Genomic DNA, 19,627 nt, shown 5'->3' on the forward strand with positions numbered 1-19,627 from the left:
CAGAATCACAAAATCTACTCTCTTCTGTAAGACTTGAGATTTCTAGAAGTCCTGAGATGTTTTGTTGGCTGTGGGCTGATGGGAGTTGTAGTCCAAAACATCTGGAGGGCAGTGTTCACAAACTCCCATTGTTCTAAGTGCATTTTGCGATAGGGAATTTCATTAGTGTGAGCAGTTTCTGAGTTCTGGGTGCAGTACTATGCCTAAGATTTCAGATGAAAACTGCAGAGTGGAAGGAAAGCAGGACCTTTTTCTGCCTCCCCACTTACATCTACTCTCTGAAGACTGGTGAAGAGACCTTCTTAAGAATATTAAGGGGGTGGGCAGGGGAAGGACTAGACCAGGGGTGACCAACTCCCAAGAGACTGTGATCTACTTTCTGAATTAAAATCTGGCAGTGATCTACCCCCGTTTTTTTTGGGTTCAGCTCAAAGTTGTTGAGTTTTTTTAGGAGGAGGAAAGCCCCGTGTTTTAGGGGTTCAGCTTTCAGCTCAAAGTTGTTGAGCTTTTCTGGATGGAGTCAAAGTTTTTGAGCTTCTGTGTGGAGAGCCAGTGATCTACCACAGACGTCCATTGATCTACCAGTAGATCACGATCTACCTGTTGGACGTGCCTGGACTAGACTATGGGAAAAATGAACATAATATTTAAGCTGAAGTTCCTTCGTTTTCAGCTTTGTATTCTTGTTATAAAAAAGCATGCCTAGACATTCCATTGCTGTGGTTATAACCTAGAGGTATGGTGCCATTTAGCACCTAGCTTTCATATCTCAGTTTCTAACACTGCTGGTGGGTTCTAAATTGGTGAAGGCTTCTTTAGGGGGAATAGCAGTGTGGGGTGACGTCCACCTGCATCAACTCTAGGCTGGGTTTCAAGCAGCCTTCAAGGGATCAGTGTTAGAAATTAGCCAGGTGCTAGGCGCATTTTGCACCTGTCTGTCGACCACTTGCAGCCAAGTGAAGATGCCTGGGCGCCAGGATGGCTGCTGACATCTCCACCATCTGGAGGTGCGTGCCTGCAGATCATTGGATCTTGACTGTTTGCACACACTAATACCACATCCTGTAGAATTCTGTCAGTTGTATTTTATCCGCACAATTGGAATGAATTTCAAGAAACAAAATGCTTTTTCTGTGCAGCCTGAGCGAGAGCAGTCACCATTAAAAAATAGAGGTGTGAGTAGGTCAGTACAGTATATATGTGGACTGTCCCTGGACCAAGTGTCTTTAATTCTTTAAATGTTCAAAGTTCTTAAGTAATCTATACTAGGCACATGTTTAACTGAGAATCAGTCACTGTCAGTCCATCATTTGAAAAATAAGACTTTGGAGCCATCCCACCACAAAATGGCAACAAGGCATTCTGCTTTTAGCAACTGTAACCTTGGTTTAAGTAGCCATTTAGTGCCTAGTTAGCTTATATATTAGAGTTTCTAACACGGTTAGCGATATACATGTTCTGCTCTTGAACTGTTTTGTACTGTACAAGGGAAATGTTGTTGCACAATAGATTCTGCAATCTGTTGCTCAGTAAGTTTCCGCTACTGCAGCAGTTGTGCTGGATTTTTCGGCAGAATGTTAAAACTCACTCATCTGCTAGTACACGACACTGGTCTCTAGGAAATTTAAGAACCCAAATAAAATTTGACCCTTAAAACACACACACGGCATATAGCCAGCTTCCTTGTAGGGTGGAGTTGCAAATCCTTCTTACATCCTTTAATGAATCAACTATATTGGCTTCAGAACAGCTCCGTAGACATCGGAAACAGATGAGATCACTTCCCCAAACTTGAGAATCAGCAAAATACAGCATGTATCATACATTGGTGTAAACATCAAAAAGGTATTCTCGTTTAAAAATGAGGTGAATATTGGGGGGAAAGCCCCATTGCCCTGGCCCAAATGCAACAAGCAAGCATTGGTGACTAGACAGACAAGTCATTAAGGGTATCTGGTAATTATACCTCACTGTTGTGACCAGAAGATATGTGTAAGTGGTTGCAGTCACCCATTTCATACAACACTTACTCTTTGGGATGCCTTCTTGACAGGGTTTGAAATTAGCAGGGCGCCAGGTGCATTTTGTGCCTAAAGATTCTCCATTTGCGAGCACCTCAAAAAGTCTGGGTGCCATTTTTGCACCTGGCTGACACTCAAGGATTACTGAAATGTATGTGCTTTGAAGCCTCGAAGTATATGCTAAAGATAGACAATATGTTAAGGAGTTTAACAATAAAGAGCGAGAGTGTTTTGAAAATTGAAGTATGGTACCAATATTTTTTATTGTAAACACCAAATTAAACATGTATTAACAATTTCTGTTAAAAGTGTGATATTCACAATGTGTCATTTATGTGAATTGCATATTCGTTTATGCTTATCAAAATAATGAAAAGAAAGTTTTGCTGACACCCCCTCACCAAATGATGACTAGACATTCTGTTCTGGCACCCACAATCCAAGTCCCAGAAGCCATTTGGCTCCTAGCTTTTCTATCCCAGTTTCTAACAATGCTTACGGATTTCATTATGGTGTCAAGATCACCCTGAACCTTTTGGAGGCAGTATGTCCTCAGGACTAAATGAGTCTTGGAATCATGTGCTACCACTCACAGTGATTCAGTGGACAATTCTGTCCCTTTTAATTTTTCTACTTCTTTTGACTTTGTGTCCTCTTTGATGTACTGTAGCATGTGCTTCTATGCTCAAGAGATAAGTGTCCCATTGGTTTTCTCCATCCCAATAGGCTTCCATTATCCTAGCAGTGCACACTTCCAGACCAATTCCATTTTGCAGGTGGGATTAAACTGTAGTCCAGCAAATTCAGGTTACAGAACATGGATTTGGTGCTCTTGTGCAACAAACATGTTTCCAAAAATAAGCCAAAACAAAAAATCAGTAAGGTATAACTTCTCTGGAAAATAAAATTGAAATGCCTGCTCAGACAGGGTTGGGAAGTGACCTTAATTAATCTTTTCAACCAAACATGCTCCTATAAGGTTTCAGCTTATATCTGAGGTGCCAATTAACAATGTATGGAGTTCTTCACACAATTTTTACTTAACCAAGTGATAAACGTTAGGTGTTTAAAACAGTGTTCCATGTGTATTTTGGAGAAGCATTCTTTTCTCAATTCCTTATTTAGATGCCCTCTTGCTAATATCCTTCTGTTTATTAATACCAGCAAAAATGACCGAAGGTTGATGTTCAGTTCTAGCATTATCTTTGTGTATGTGTGTGTGTGCCTACATAGTAATCCAGGACTGTCTCTCCCCTACTCCCTCCGTGCATGCTTCTTAAGGATTATCTCATATCTGAGACTGGAAACTTGCCCATGTATTTTTGTTATTCAGTTGTTGAGATGCTAACACTGAGTAGGAAAATCTGTTGAGATACTAGGCTATTCACTGCTGAAGGGCACCTTTACGGCTCTGTGCATAACAGTAGATGGGAAAGTGCCTGCTGAGAGCACTCTGGGAATGTCTGCGTGCAAGTAGGGAAAATAGATTTCCATGTTATCTTTAAAAGTGATCATTAAAAAAACAAATCTCCCTTTAAAAAATAATCCCTTTTTGAGAGTAAAGGAGCTGGTCAACATACTCCGGAATGCACTCTAGCTGTTTTGATTTGTTAAAGTTATCCTCTGGGAATGTGCATGTGTCTGGAAGTAATTCACGAATGACTGATTTCCAAGCAAAGTCTTGAGCAAGACACGTGCAGCTTGCTGAGCACTGCGATCCACGTTGGCAGCATTGTGAGCCGTGCTCATTCTGTTTGTTCCAAGTTACCTCCTTTTGAAACGCAAGTTATCTGGGTAACTTAAAATAAAACGTTAGAAACTTCTTAAAACAGCTAATCCATTAAAATAAGCTAAAAAAACTGCAAGTTGCTGTTTAATTGAGATTAAACCGGCCAGCGTGCTAAAACATTTAAACGTCTGGTAAAATAAAGCAGGTTTTGCTTGATGCTGGAAAATGCATTGGAGCAGGTGAGCTTTTTGGGGATAGCATTTTGGAACTGGGGTGCCACTAGTTGGGAAGGCCTTATTTCCAGTAGCACCTGCACCACACCTGGGAGGACAGGGAAACCCAGAGAAAGACCTTTGAGGATCTCAAAGGATAGCAGAGGCACATAAGGAGATGGGTACTTTGGCCCCAACACACTAAGAGTTTGTAAGTCAGGACCAGAACTTTGAACTGCTCAAAGCAGCTGATCCCAGTACAGTCGTACCTTGGTTCTAGAACAGAATGTGTTCCGGGAGTCCGTTTGACTCCCGGAACAGTTCGAAAACCAAGGCGTGACTTCTGATTGGCTACAGGACACTCCTGTAGTCAATCAGAAGCTGCGCCGGACATTTGGCTTCCAAAAAGCGTTTGAAAACAATCACTGGGTTTTGATCGTTTGGGAGCCGATTTGTTCGGGAGCCAAGGCGTTTGAGATCCAAGGTATGACTGTAGCAGCCGTATTATGAAATAATTGCAGTTTTCTGCATATCTTCCTTGCAGGTTTACATTTGCATATGGTTTACATGAATATGGCTTCAGATGCCAAACGGAAGCTGGTGGGTGGGTTGGATTCGCTTAACCATCTGGATGGGCACCTGGGACTGTGCAACCTGCACTTAAATTTAGCAGCTTCTTAGCTGTTGGGATTTTACATCTTCATTTCTGATAATTTTGCATTTGCTTCGGTTGCAGCAAAACCGTGATGCCTTTAGTGAAAATAACCAGGAAGGTCTTAAGCAGCCCTACAGAGGCAGGAAATTGCGCACGGCACGGCTTAGGCCATGCTTAGCTGAGTTGGTAGAGCAACTTCCATTCAGAAAGTCCCAAATTCAGTTCCCAATGGCATCTCCATGCAGGGCTGGGAATGTGCTGCCTTGAAACCCTGGAGAGTCGCTGCCAGTCAGGGTAGACAGTACAGAGTGAGATAGAAGCGGGTTGCATAAATGTTCCAAGTGCGCCAGAATACAGTTGAATCATCCCTGTAAAATAGTGACAATCTGGAAGCTACCCAGACATAGGAAATAGGCTTGTTTTTGTCTTCCTTCTTAATATCTTTTTCAGAGTGTACTCAGAAAAGGGCAACCAAAATGTTCAAGGGGGTGGCACAGCTCCCCTATGAGGAAAGGTTAGGGAACTATGGAATTTGCTTCCACAGGAAGTGTCAGGGGACTGCCATCAGAACGGGTGGGAGGCAGAGGAATACAGAGAGCCTCCCATGCTTCTGAGGAGCAGCTCCTTGTCCAACTGTGGGCAAAGCCCATACCTCCAGTGGAGCAGAGGGGGAAGGGGAAAGCCAAGCGAGGAGAGGGCTCGAAGATGCTACTGAGAGCCCAAGCTCCTCACCACTCCAGCCAGGCAGGAAACAGGCACGCCATTTCCGTCGCCCAGTTTGCGCATAAAGGAAGGGAGGCGGAGATTTGGGGTGTCTAAGTTATTATGCTGGGGGAGGGGGACCAGAAAAGGCCACTCCCGGAATCTGCAAGTGACTGAGACGGACATGAACTTTCTGGTTCTGCACTGTAAATAGTTTGCACAAATAAAAACCTGTTAAAGACAGGTCGGAGTCCTGCCTGGTTACTCGTGAGCAACCACCTGACAGGAAGTAATGACAGCCACCAACTTTGATGGGTTTAAAAAGGATTCATGGAGTTTAAAGCTCTCAGTAGTTACTTGCTAGAATGACTGTCTTCTGTCTCTGCTGTTGGAGGTCCATATGCCAGCTGCTGGGAATTGGGGTGGGGGTGAGGGTGGGGAGAGTGTTGTTACACTTTCCACGGGCATCTGGATGACCACTGTGAGAACAGGATGCTAGACTAGGTGGGCCTTTGTCCTGACCCAGCAAGGCTGCACTTACGTTCTTAGGTATAAATCTAATAATTAGATTTTGATACTGTGGCAGGGGCTGACTTGTTTTTAATATCTGTGCAGTACCCAGAACACTTTGGACTCTTCATACAGCAGGATTAGAATAATATGCAGCAATACTAGTTTATGCGGAGAAAAAGACCACTTTCCTCACAGTCTCACCGTTTTCACACGCCCAGGGATTTTCAAAACTCAACCCTGCGGTTTTTTGTTTTTGTTTCTGCAGCCTTAAGTATGACTACTGCTGGGAAATTATAGTCTTCCTGCTGTCAAACCTTCCAGCTATTTTTGAGGCTTAGGGACCCCACAGCAAAGTAAACAGGCTGCTACTCTTTGAATGGGCTTGTAGCAGACAGAGCTGAGTTTCCGGATAATTCTGTTTGTTCTTTGACAACTTATTGGCAAATATATGCTTTGCAACAGGACAACAGGTACGCAGGACAATTGAAACATTTTCACAAGGAGCTTAGACTTCTTGCTTGCTTGAGGGAGAATGTGTCTCTTTTGATATATAACATTGTCAGTTGGCATTACTTAAGGCACACCCACTACTGTAGTTTCGTCTGTCAAGGCTAAAACACTCGGTTTCATCCAATTTGTCATACACAGGTGACTCTTTAGCAGATGCACAGCAGCCTTCACCAATGTGGTGTGCTCCAGATGTTTGGACTACAACTCTGTAGTGCATAGCTGCCTGGGGCTGATGGGGGTTGTTGCCCAGAACATCTGGAAGGCACTAGGTTGGTAAAGGCTCATTTTAAGGTGCCACTTGGAGTTAAGTTTATACAGTGGTACCTTGGTACTCAATCCGTTCCTTAGTCCATTCTTAAACAGAGGCCCTAATGAGGCCTCCCGCTGCCTGTGCCCTTCCATCATTCGGCTTCCGGCAGTAGACTGCAGTGAAGTTTGCAAACTGGAACACTACTTCTGGTTTCGTGGTGTTCATAAACCGAATAGTTCGTAAACAGGACTGTTTGTAAACCGAGGTACCACTGTACTGAAATCTAGGGTTTTATTTCTGTGTTACCAGTTTTGGTTTCAGTATATATGCAAAACAAATGAGGCATCAGGAAGCCTTGCTGATCTATGGCAAATTACCCAGAGATGTACAGTACTAGTAATTCCAGGATTCCACAGTGAAGGCACTGCGTACAGCAGAGCTTTTCAAACTTTTCATATTAGTGACACACTTTGTAGACAGTCATCATTTTGTGACACAGTTTTACTAGCAAACCAGAGGTTAAACTAACCCCTTTGCAGCCCCGAGAGGAGCATTCATGCAACACACTTACAGACTGCAGCTGACTTACTAATGTGTAAGCGACACGCAGTTTGGAAAGCTCTGGTGTCCAGTGTTTCTTGGCACAGTTCAAACCAGGACCTGCTGCCTGAAGGAAGTTTTACTTGATGCAGTCATGTGGGAATCCTGCTTTCAGTGCCTAGGGAAGTCCTGGCTGGGGAGGTCCCCCACCCCCCCTTGCTAGCCTTGATCAGAAGGTGAAACCCAAGGCGCTTGCTTATGCTTCTTCCCTTCTTCCTTTTTGCAGGACTCAAGCTGAAATGGCTCACACCTGTCGGGGAACCATCAACTTGTCAACGGCTCACATCGACACAGAGGACTCTTGTAACATTGTGCTTTCCAATGGGGGAAGGACATACCACCTGAAGGCTCACTCAGAAGTGGAGCGGCAGCGATGGGTCACTGCTTTGGAGCTGGCCAAGTCCAAAGCCATCCGCATGAGGAACAACCAGTCAGGTAGAATCCGTGCTTGGTGGGGAGGATCTTTCTGTAGGCCCCTCCTCTCCTGCAGAACACCCCAGTGCCAGAAGAAGTTGCAGGGGAAACTGGGGTCCGAGGAAGCATTGCACTGTTGCTTGAGAATTGCACCGTCCTTAGTGGAGGTGCAATGTCGTAAAAGGAGCACTGAGCTAAATCTTGGCTCCTACACCAGAAAACTAAACAAATCACTAGATTCTTATCCTTAATGTGGGTGCTGCAGGGGCTGGTTATGCAGAGCTCCTTAAGGTTCTGCAGCCGGAGGGAGGTGCCTTGCATGCCTGACCGTCTCCTCTAAGAATTTGGATAGGTCAGCATGAATCAGCAGAGCAAGCAGCTTTTCCACACAGCTGTGAGCTTGGGCCCAAAGGAGTTCAGAAGCAACACTTCAGCATTTTAAAACCAGAAATCCACAGGGCCCGTTATATCTTGACCAGACCTTCCATCCAGAATCTCTTTATTTTAACTGTTAATACCTTCGACACAAACACACAGTCTTAGGGTGGCGTAAAGGTCTTGCCGCTGTGTTGAGTGACAGCGATACTAATGTTACATTTGACCGAGATGGAATGAAGAGGGCTTTCCAGGCTAGCGAATGAACTTGGGAGGTGTTGGTTTTCTGTGACACAGTCTTCAAGACGGTGCCCACCGGTGGTGACCTTATCAGGCTTCAGGTTTTCGGGGTGGGAAGCTGCCTTGCGCAACTCACGCTTCCTTTTCGGTAGTGTGCAAGCTGTTGGTGAAGGTCCAGGGATGCTGTGTCGCGTCTCACCCTCCGCCACTGGTCAAGCAATGACTACCAGCCGTGTGTGCCTCACGACCAGCCAGGGACTTGGTAAGGCACGTTGTCAGCCTGTTTAATTGAAAGAGCAGGGCAGCACCTGACAAGCCCCTGTGTGTGGCTGGATACTTGAGCGAGGGCTGTGGCTCAGGAGGGGCTGGGAGAGACCCCTGCCTGAATCCCCAGAGAGCCTTATAGGGGTTGTGAATGGCAAGCAAGTGGGGCAAGCAGGGGGAAATGGGGAAAGTAATGTGGATGTAAAAGTGGACAGGTTGTCCCTGTATTCTCTCTTCTTTCCTCGTCTCTGCAGTTACTAGTTGGAAAGGGCCGTAGCTCACTGGTTAGGGTACCCATTTTGCATGCAGAAGGTCCCAGGTCCAATCGGTCACTGTTTATTATGGCAAAGCAGCCAGCATATACACCCAAGGTTCAATCCTTGGTGTCTTCTGATAGGGCTGGGAATGTCCCCCTGGTCTGAAACCCTGGACAGCTGCTCCCATTCGGCCTAGACAGTGTTGGGTTAAATGGACCAGCGGTCCAACTTTGGAATAAGACAGCTTCCTGTGTTTTGGTTTGAAGGGGTCAGAGGTTGTGCAACTATGCAACCCCTCCCTCAGTCTTTCTTCTCCCTCACAATTTCCAGCCACTTGAGGGTTTCTACAGGAGAACGTTTGTTGTGATATAGTTTCAGGAAGTAAATTTATAGAGGAACTGTAAAATCTTAAAAAACAGATATTCAAGGCTGCAGTAAGGGGGGGGTAGGAGGGCAGGGGGAAGCAGCTTTCCCCAGGACAGCCTACAGATTTTTTTTTTGGGGGGGGAAACTACAGCTCCCATCAGCCCCAGCCAACATGGCAAATGGCCAGGGTCCATGGCAGTTGTAGTCCAAAAGGTGCCAGGTTTGGGAAGGCTGCCCTAGGAGTAATACTGGAAGAACCTTCCTTTGGAATGAATAGAACAGTTCTCCAAAGCAACATGCTTGAGTAATGAAAGGAAGGTGGTGGTATTATATTTTGGGACTGCTGTATGGAGATAATAAACATTTAAGATACATCAGGGCCATTTCCAGGGCTTCTAGGAATGCTTCTGCAGGTATGAAAATAGTAACATAAACAATGGGTCAACGTCTTAGGCACAGCTTCCAAGACTGTAAAGCAGGTGTGGTGCCCTCCATATACTTTGGACTACAGTTTCCATAACTCCTGACCCTTGGTCCTGCTGATGGGAATTGTAGTCCAACAGCATCTAGAGGGCACCATATTGGTAACCTCTTGCTATAGAAGTGGTTCTCAATTAATTATATGTAAACAAAGTTATTAAACTCTTTATTCCCACCCTTCCTGAACCTTTTTGCTGTCAGCCTGTCATTGTGCTATTACCTTGCCCTGAATCACTTTCTACCAAAGATGATTCTGCTTCTATCTCTCTCTTTCCCCTCCACCAACACATGCACACAGATTCCTTTAGAATGTCACAATATTCTTCCTCTCTTTTCCCTAGCCCAGGCCCCCTCAGCCATGTGTTCATTAAATCCACACCCATTAGATCCAAATTCAGTACTTTGTCAACTTGGCCAGACTTGTTTCCCTTCTGTCTCTTCGCAGGGATGGATGCATTTGCTATCTCCTTTCTGACACTCTTGACTTCAGAAAGCCCCAGTTTCATTCCACTTTGAAGGAGAGCAATGTCATAACACAGATTAAAGGGATTTTTAATCCTCTTTAGAGACCATAAAACCACGTTTTGCCTACATCTGGCACTAAAAATAAACAAGCAGTCCACCCCAGGATTTTTTCAGTGCTCTCTCTCTCTCTGCCTGCCTGCAAGTCTGATTAATTCCTGCTGACTTTAATGGAATAAGTATAGCGGTTTGGTATAAAAACCTGCCGAGTCTCCCCTGCAGAAGCTGGTGGGGTGGGGGTTGCCCAAGGGACGTAGGAGCATGTTGCCCTTTTATGGAGGCTGCTGGGCGACTTTTTAATTAATCATGCCCTACAAGCCCTCCTGTTATTTCTGCTTCTTTTCATCACACAGGCTGGTTGTGTTTGCTTGGGCTTAATGGGTGTGAACATTATGCAACATGAGCTGGCTGCTTGGTTGCCGGGTCACTTGGGGTGCCACTTGCTCGCTTCTAGCCTCCTTGAATGAAGGGTCTTTCCTCTTGCTCTCATCTCTGAGAGCTGGCACGTGCTCCCCGCCCCCCAGTGAGCATCAGGATCTGGCCCCTCACTTCCATCAATCTAGTTCCAAAGCTTTGCACCTAGTATAAAGGCAGGGTTGCATCATCAAGATGCCCTTCAGCTGCAGATCCCTTTGCAAAATCACAACTGCCTCATCTGGGATAGAACAATTTTGTGTGTGGCTCCAGAAGCTGAATTTCCTACCTGTTGCCTGAGGCTTCCTTCCTGTGTTGGCTGAAGAAGAGAGTCCCGATGAGCAAAAAATAATAATTTCCCCTCGTCAGTAAATCACTAGAGCGTAAATGCCATCCTTCTAAGGCTGGAGGAGAAAGGACATGATGCCCTTTGCACACTAGCGTGACTTTAAATCAGAATCTTTAGTGTGAATTTAAATGAGAGCCTTTGGCTTTTGGGCTTCCTGTTAGGGCATCTGGTTGGCCGCTGAGAGAACAGGATGCTGGACTAGATGGGCCTTTGGTGGTTCTTACATTCTTAAAGCGATGTGGAGCCTTGCACAGATGGAGATGCTGGCTTACACATTTCATACACCTTGCTGGGCTGTAATACTGACATTCACATCTGAGGGTTGTTGTAGCTGTAGGCTGACTCTCTGCGCTTCAAGGGAGACGGACTCCTTTTGTACTGTTTACAGTGCTGCACGCAGTCTGTTTTGATCCATTTGCGCACGCCCTGTCTTGCCAGCTGGCAAACCTTTCTGAACCTGGCACTCCTGTTTGGTGCTTGTGCCCTGGGAGAGGAAGGGAAGGCAGAAGAGTGTGCAAGGAAACAGTACAAGTGCAAGTTGTGTGTGTTAGAATGCCTTAACTGCACTATAGCCTCTGCACACACCTGGGTTGCTTCGTAATGTGGTGGTGCTTCAGGTGGGTTTTATTTTAAAAGCCACACAATTCAGCACGCTCAACAGCACAGTCTAATGAGATACATAAACCTATTAAATAAACAATACAGTCATACCTCTGGTTGAAGTTGCTTCAGCTTGAGCATTTTCAGATTGTGTTGTGCTGCGCGGCGACCTGGAAGTAACAGAACACGTTACTTTCGGGTTTCACCACTCGTGCACATGCAGACGGTCAAAATGTTGTCATTGCACATGCGATGGTGAATCGCGACGTGCTGACGCGGGTTGCGTTCACTTCAGGATACGAACAGGAACGGATCCTGTTCGTATCCAGAGGTACCACTGTAAAGTGACAAAATAAGTAAATGAAACCCCATCACAGTCGAAGTCCATTGGCTTCACGTTTTATTTACAGTGGTACCCCGCAAGACGAACGCCTCGCGAGACGAAAAACTCGCAAAACGAAAGGTTTTTTCGTTTTCGAGTTGCCTCGCAAGACGAATTTCCCTATGGGCTTGCTTCGCAAAACGAAGCTTGCCCCGGGGACAGCGGGTCTTCTCTTTTGAAGCAAGGGGCGGCGGGGAGATCGCTTCTCCCCACCGCCCCTTGCTTCAAAAGAGGTCCGGGGGCAGCTCTTCCCGCTGCCCCCGGACCTCTTTTGAAGCAAGCGGCTGCGGGGAGATCGCGTCTCTCCGCAGCCGCTTGCTTCAAAAGAGATCCCGGACCTCTTTTGAAGCAAGCGGCTGCGGGGAGATCGCGTCTCTCCGCAGCCGCTTGCTTCAAAAGAGATCCCGGACCTCTTTTGAAGCAAGCGGCTGCGGGGAGATCGCGTCTCTCCGCAGCCGCTTGCTTCAAAAGAGATCCCGGACCTCTTTTGAAGCAAGCGGCTGCGGGGAGATCGCGTCTCTCCGCAGCCGCTTGCTTCAAAAGAGATCCCGGACACCTGCCCCAGCCGCTGGGCTTCGTAGCGCTGCTGCGAAGCCGGGCGGGGGGCGGGAACACCTGCCCCAGCCACCCCGCTTCGGAACACTGCTCCGAAGCGGGGTGGGGGGGCGGGAACACCTGCCCCAGCCGCCGGGCTTCGTAGCGCTGCTGCGAAGCCGGGCGGGGGGGCGGGAACACCTGCCCCAGCCACCCCGCTTCGGAACGCTGCTCCGAAGCGGGGTGGGGGGGCGGGAACACCTGCCCCAGCCGCCGGGCTTCGTAGCGCTGCTGCGAAGCCGGGCGGGGGGGGGGCGGGAACACCTGCCCCAGCCACCCCGCTTCGGAACGCTGCTCCGAAGCAGGGTGGGGGGGGGGGCGGGAACACCTGCCCCAGCCGCCGGGCTTCGTAGCGCTGCTGCGAAGCCGGGCGGGGGGCGGGAACACCTTCTGAAGGCGGGCGGGGGGCGAAAGTCTTTGTCCCCCCTGCCTGCCTTCCCAGGGGCTTTTAAATCGCCCCGGACAGCGGAGAAGTCCTCCGCTGTCCCAGGTTTTTTAAAATGCTGGGGGTGGGAAGAAAAGCCCTTGTCCCCGCCCCCCAGCCTTCAGAAGAGGTCCGGGGACAGACTGTCCCCGGACCTGGTCTGAAGGCGGTTTCCCTAGGAACGCATTAATTGATTTTCAATGCATTCCTATGGGAAACCGTGCATCGCAAGACGAAAAAACCGCAAGACGAAGAGACTTGCGGAACGAATTAATTTCGTCTTGCGAGGCACCACTGTACAGATTTTTAATACTGCCTATTAGCAATATATTCCCTGCCAGCAGGAGAGCAAGTGGGAAATTGGGCCCTTGTGTGGCTGTGGCAACCCAGTCAGATAGTGGAGCATCATCATCAATCAACCACCAGTTTCTTGACCAATCTCTAGCCTCTGTGTTCCAGGATCTCATTACATCCTCTGTCTGTTAATTCAATTCAGACCCTTGTGACACTCCCCCCCCCCCGAAAGTCTTGGATAACGGGGCAGGAACACTGTGGGTGAGCATGAGATTTATTACCCTCCAATATAATTTGGCCAAAGGGCAGGTGAAAGATCTTTGTTTTTAGCAGCACAAGATGCCACCCGGACAGGCGCTTGTGAGTTAGGATCTTCTGGACTCCTGGCAGCAATAGTTTCCAGCATGGCACCAAACACGTGTGTGTGTGTGTGTGTGTGTGTGTGTGTGTGTTGTGTGTATTGTGCCTGCCTGGGGGGGCGGGCTGGTAGGGGGCTGGTGGGGTGGTAAGCTTTTCAACCCAGGCTTTTCGGGAGTGATTTTGCTCAGCTGTGTATTTCCTCCCCCCTGCTGTGTCCTTGGTGCCCCCTAGTGGCAGCTGTTTTACTTGTGGGATTTTCCGGGAATAAAGTTCTGACCTTCCAGAATCTGTGCCCTCCTTCCGTGTTTTCCAGTGCTTTTTTCTAACCTCGCACTCACCCTTGCTTTCCCTCTCTTTCCCCTACTGCCCCGTGATGGACATCCCGGTTGTGAAAATCTCCAACTATATCTGTTTCAAATGGAAGCATTTAGATCAAATAGTCCTCCAATGATTTATTTGCACACAGCAGCATCAGAGCTGTAATACTGAGCCATTACTTCAGCCATGGGGAACCTTTGGCTATTCAGACATCGCTGAACTACGACTCCCACCATCCCTGGTCATTGGCCACACTTGCAGGGGCTGATGGGAGTTGTGGTTCAGCAACATCTGAAGGGCCAAAGGCTCCCCATTTCTGCATTACTTGAAAGAGGTGCCATGGAATTGAAATGCAGTGTCGCATATTGTTCTTCCACTGCCCTGTTTGCCTGAAAAGCTTCTGTTTTGTTTAGAACATTGTACGTATTTGTGCCTGTTTGAAAACATTTTTCTTTGTTTTGTCTTTTTCCTTGATGTCCTTTTGCATTCATGTTTCCTGCCTCTGTAAAACCTTTGGTGGAGGGATGTATATATGTATGTATGTGTTCATTTCAGGTGCTGGGTTCATATATATCCACTCTCTTCCACTGTTACTGATGCCATTAATAATTGTGCCACACGTTTACCATTTCCATCTTTTCTGCTGTTCATCAATAAATGTTGCATGCATGTAACCTTTTGTGGCTTATTTTGTTCATTTGCTTTTCCCCACTTCAAATAGCAAAACCTAAGAATTTCATTCTGTGGGCTGCACATGGTCAAGGTTTCCTTCGTATTTTCCATTTTCTTTAAACTTTCATTTCTATATTGGGAGTGTTTGTTTAGAGCAGCTTATCTCAATCTGTGGGTCCCCAGATGTTGTTGTACTACAACTCCCATCACCCCTAGCTAGCAAGGCCAGAGCTCAGGGATGACAGGAGTTGTAGTCCAACAACATATGGGGACCCACAGGTTGAGAACCACTGGTTTAGAGCATTTGTACTCCAACTCTTCACAGAAATGCTTCTAGGGTGGCATACGTGTGATTAGTTAAAACAGTCCTTGCCCGCAGGCTTACAATCTAAAAGACATGTCACACAAGGAAAAAGGGGCAGGGAGGGAAGAGGGGTGAAAGCAAACTCAAGGACCAAATTATTAAAGCTAAGCAGTAGTTCTTATAACTCCCAGAAAGTGCTTAGCAACATTTCTCCGAAGTGCACATGCATGCCATAAGTGGACACATTCTCCAGCTCGCTTTAGACATGCATCAACCTTCTCAGTCTTCCGTGCTCCACCAGATGCTTACCACCAATTTTGTCTTGCTTTAACACCACACAATAATCTGCTTTTTGCCCAGCTAAACTACAGAAGCATGGAGTGTGGGATGGCAGTGGGACCAGCAGTGGAAAGGGAAGCCCCCTGCTCTCTCTCAGCCTGTGAGAACAGGGGGTTAATGGTTATGGGCTGGGAAGGTCAAGGCTAAGTTGGGTGTAGAAGGGGAATATTCCTGTAAATCACTGGCCTTCTGGTAGATCCCTGACTCTCTTATGTCTGCCCTAAAGCAGCATTGTCAGGAAGCTTTTATGGTAGCATCTTGAGTTTTGCTTTCCACAGCACAGGATGGTGTTGGCTCTTGATGTGTTTGAGGGTTAATTGCTGGCAAGCCAGCAGTGTTCTGTCTCCTCCAAAGCAGATCCGTAGCCCCTTCTTACAGTTATGATGTATAGAGCCCAGGCCGGATCTACACTGATCTGGAAAAGGCTATTAAAAACACTATTAAAAAATACAGCTCCCAATGCAATTTGCCACTGGCGACAGATTGCTGCTCTACAGCGCCCTCTGGTGTCACATTTTTATAATGCATTTTGAACGTCATAACTCACCAGTGTAGATTAGACCCCAGTGTGGTATAATGGGTAGAGTGTCAGACTAAGACTTTGGAGACCAGGGTTCAAATCCCCACTTAGCCATGAAATTCACAGGGCAACTTGGGGGGCCAGTCACCGCCTTTCTCGGCCTAACCTATGTAACAGGGTTCTTTCTGGGGATTAAATGAGGAGGGGGGAACCATGTACGCCACCTTGAGCTCCTTGGAGAAAAAGGTGGGATATAAATACAATTAAATCAATCAATAAGCAAGCAGAGAAGAGAGGGGTTGGCCTACTGAGCTTTTGTGTGGAAAGTTGTGAGGCTCTGTGCTAGGGTAAACCCCATCCCTGTTTGGGTCTCTCAGCTTGTAGGGCTGCCTGAACATTCATATGACATTCATTCATTCATTCATTTCATTTATATACCACCTTTATCTTCCAAGGAACTCAAGGTGGTGAACCTGGTTCTCTCTCCCATTTCATCCTCACAACAACCCTGTGAGGTAGGTTAGGCTAAGAGATGGTGACTGGCTCAAGGTCACCCAGTGAGCTTCATGGCTGAGTGGGGATTTGAACCCTGGTTTCCCAGGTCTTAGTCCAACATTCGTAACCATTTCACCACACTGTCTCTAAAAAAGTATGTGATCAGATTGATTAAGACTGTTCAAAGGTCTTGGCACATTATTTACTTTTCTCGGAAAATTTGCTTTCACAATTCTGGGCATAGTGCCTGATTTACCCTGGTTGCTTTGACACCAAAATATGTTGTTGGGCAAAACCACACAGAACGTGGATTTCTCAAAAGTTGACCAATACAGATGCTAATGCAATTCTGTGCCACCTTTAGCAATTCTGTGTGACCTTTAAAGTGTAACTAATTTATTACAGTGTAATCTTTTCGTGGGCTGTAGTTTAACTCTTTAATAAATTTGTTAGGGTTGTATGCAGTGCTGGCCCTGCTCAGAGTAAAACCACTGAAATTGATGGACCTCAGTCATATCCATAAATTTCATTGGGTGTACTCTGAGCAATACTAGCACTGGAAGATGCAGAAGTCTCTCCCAATGAGGGCAACCTCTGCTGCTGTACCTTGCCTGCTTGGAATGCTTCCTAATAGTTATATAGCACAAATATTGCCCTGCCTCAGTTCAGCTGTTCCTTGCAAATTAAGCTGGAATTTAGCAGCAGCTGCTGCGATAATTTATTTGTACTGGAGAGAAGAAATATATAACATACAGGCAATATTCCAGGATATGAAAAGGTTGCTTGACCCACCAGCTTTTTCTGGGTCTCTCGTAAGAATTACAAAGCTTACAAAACATGGCTTATTGTTTCTATGCAAGAGAAAATGTCTGGGACAGTTACTCCCTGTAGAAACTTGAACATTATGCTGGTGGCCACAAGGTGGCTGTGTTGCATTTGTCTTTATCGTAAGGAATGCAGGATGGGGAGAGTATATTTGGTGCAATACTGTACATTGAAAGCAGTTGCATACCGCTTTAAGGAATTGTGCTTCTCCCAATGAATCCTGGGAGCTGTAGTTCATTGTTTGCTGCTGAGAGATGTTGAGAAGACCCCCTATTCCTCTCACAGAACTACATCTCCCAGAATGGTTTAGCAACCAATCTCTCTTCCCAGGGAACTGTGGGAACGGTAGCTCTGTGAGGGGAACAGCGGTCCCCTAGCAACTTTCAGCAGCCTTAAGAAACTACTGCTCCCAGGATTCTTTGGGGGAAGGCACAACGGTTTAAAGTGGGATGCTGCTGCTTTTAAATATTTCGTGCGGGTGGGTGCTAAATCACATGATGTCTCCCAGATGTTTCGGACAGTAGCAGTTGCTCTCAACCCACACCCTGTAGGACCACTATGCTGGTTTCCAGGAAGGGAGGAGGGAGGCTGTATAAGAAGGAAGTTGCATGGCATAAGCTGCCTGGTGACCTCGCTGACCAAGAAGCCCAGGGAAGCATTCTTAGGGGTATTAGCTAATACATACCCTCAGTTTATTGGCTAAACCTGTTGGAATAGGATTACTCCGGAAGTTCCAAGAAGCTGAGATGCACTGTTTGGTGCCTGCAGAATTCTCTCTCTGTGAGAGAAGCATCTTGCAAGCACTGGGATGTTCTCCCTGCGGTTCTTCAAATATGAACTTTCAGTTTCTAGAAGCTGTTTCTAGCCAGGCCTGCTGAGTGATCCACAATCTCCTTTGAAAGGGACCCTGCTGTTTTGGGGAGGGCAGGGGGTGGGGAGGGAGAGATCCCCTTCACATTTCTTTCCTGAGCACAAGGAGCTAATGCCAAGGGTGCTCTCACTGATTCAAGTGGCAAAGTTGTGCCAGCACGGCTACAGCTGCTGGAGCAGGTAAGGACTATTTATAAAAGTCTATGTGGAGGGGTGGATTGCAGCTGGGGCCTCTGGGTAATGAAAGGAATGGGGCTTTTGTGTGTGTGTGTGTGTGTGTATACCTGTAGGGAATAAAAGGGATGTGGGTGGCGCTGTGGGTTAAACCACAGAGCCTAGGGCTTGCCGATCAGAAGGTCGGAGGATCAAATCCCTGCAATAGGGTGAGCTCCCGTTGTTCGGTCCCTGCTCCTGCCAACCTAGCAGTTCGAAAGCACATCAAAGTGCAAGTAGATAAATAGGTACCACTCCGGTGGGAAGGTAAACGGCGTTTCCGTGCACCACTCTGGCTTCACTAGAAGCGGCTTAGTCATGCTGGCCACATGACCCGGAAGCTGTACGTTGGCTCCCTCGGCCAGTAAAGCGAGATGAGCGCCGCAACCCCAGAGTCATCCGCAACTGGACCTAATGGTCAGGGGTCCCTTTACCTTTACCTATACCTGTAGATGTCCCAAATATGCCCACCCTCCTTGTCAGTAAAGGCAAAGTCCAGTCCTTCCCAAACATTAGAGAACATGATACTTTTAATTTCAGCGTTGAGGGCTCAAGCCCTATGTTGGGTGAAAGATTCTTTCATTGCAGGGGGTTGGACTTGATGATCCTCGTGGTCACTTCCAACTCTGCAATTCTATGATTAAAAGAGGCAGCAAGGACAAAGACCCATGGAGCCACTTCCCAGGCAGCAGGAAAAAAATGTAGCGACTTCCGTAGGCTGATGGTGGCCTTGCTGATTCTTTGAGAGAAGGAGACTAAATTTCCTAGACAGAGTTTTATTTTGAATGTGTGTTTAAACAAAAGAACATTTCCCCAGTATTTCCATATTAGTGTAAAATACCAGACTAATCAATTTGCAGCTAAGGGAAAGCTAGAAGCAGCTTGGTGAGATGTGTAATTGTTCTTGCAGGGAAGGAGTAGAGATTCCACACCCCCCCCCAAAAAAATGTAAATGGAACTATTTTGCACCTTATTAAAGAAGAATGTTTGCAAAAGGTGGGGAGAGAGAGCAGGGACACTTGGCTTCCTTGGAGTGCTTTGCAATAGCTCATCACATCCTATACATGAAACGAAACAGATGGGGACTTGTGATTGAATTGACTTGACCTCCCATAATTTCTAACCATTGAGCATGATGGCTGGGACTGATTGGGGTTTGGGGTGCAGCAACATCTGGAGGGCAACATCTGGAGGGCAACAGGTTGGCTAGTTCTTGAGTTTCTGTATGGATCACAAATTGGGAGCGGATGCTAAGCCTAGATGCAACAGCAGGGGGCAACAGCGCTGCAGTAGTGGATGGGTGTTTACAGAAGCTGAGCAACAGTTTGTGTGTTTGCAATTAAGAGCCCAGTTTTATGATGCACAAAGGCTATCGTGTTCCTTGCTGGGTTTTAAAGTTGCAGTATTGTTGCCGTTTTTTGGAAGTGCCACATAAACACAAATAGGGGCCCTGCTGAGCTTCGTTGCTTTGTGTGACGCACACTCACCAAGTCTGCTGTGAATCAGCAGCAAATGGATTGCAATTCTCTTTTGTTTTGTTTTGT

The 19,627-nt window shown here is 46.8% G+C and overlaps 1 protein-coding gene across 3 annotated transcripts in view; it reads left to right on the forward strand.

The window, feature by feature from the left end:
* The window catches only part of OSBP2 (oxysterol binding protein 2), a gene marked incomplete at its 5' end in the record, with an annotated part of 153,585 nt that overhangs the window by 22,827 nt on the left and 111,131 nt on the right, over positions 1-19,627 (forward strand). For 2 of the 3 annotated variants that reach the window (XM_081892303.1, XM_081892304.1), the window contains one exon: positions 7,419-7,627. In XM_081892303.1, coding sequence (XP_081748429.1) covers positions 7,419-7,627 — 209 coding nt within the window. Of the gene's footprint in view, positions 1-7,418; positions 7,628-7,705; positions 8,484-19,627 lie in introns of those variants that run through there. The other variant, XM_081892305.1, reaches the window with a different exon arrangement.

The sequence above is a fragment of the Podarcis melisellensis genome, assembly GCF_964234715.1.
Source record: "Podarcis melisellensis genome assembly, chromosome: 16".
NCBI lineage: Eukaryota > Metazoa > Chordata > Lepidosauria > Squamata > Lacertidae > Podarcis > Podarcis melisellensis.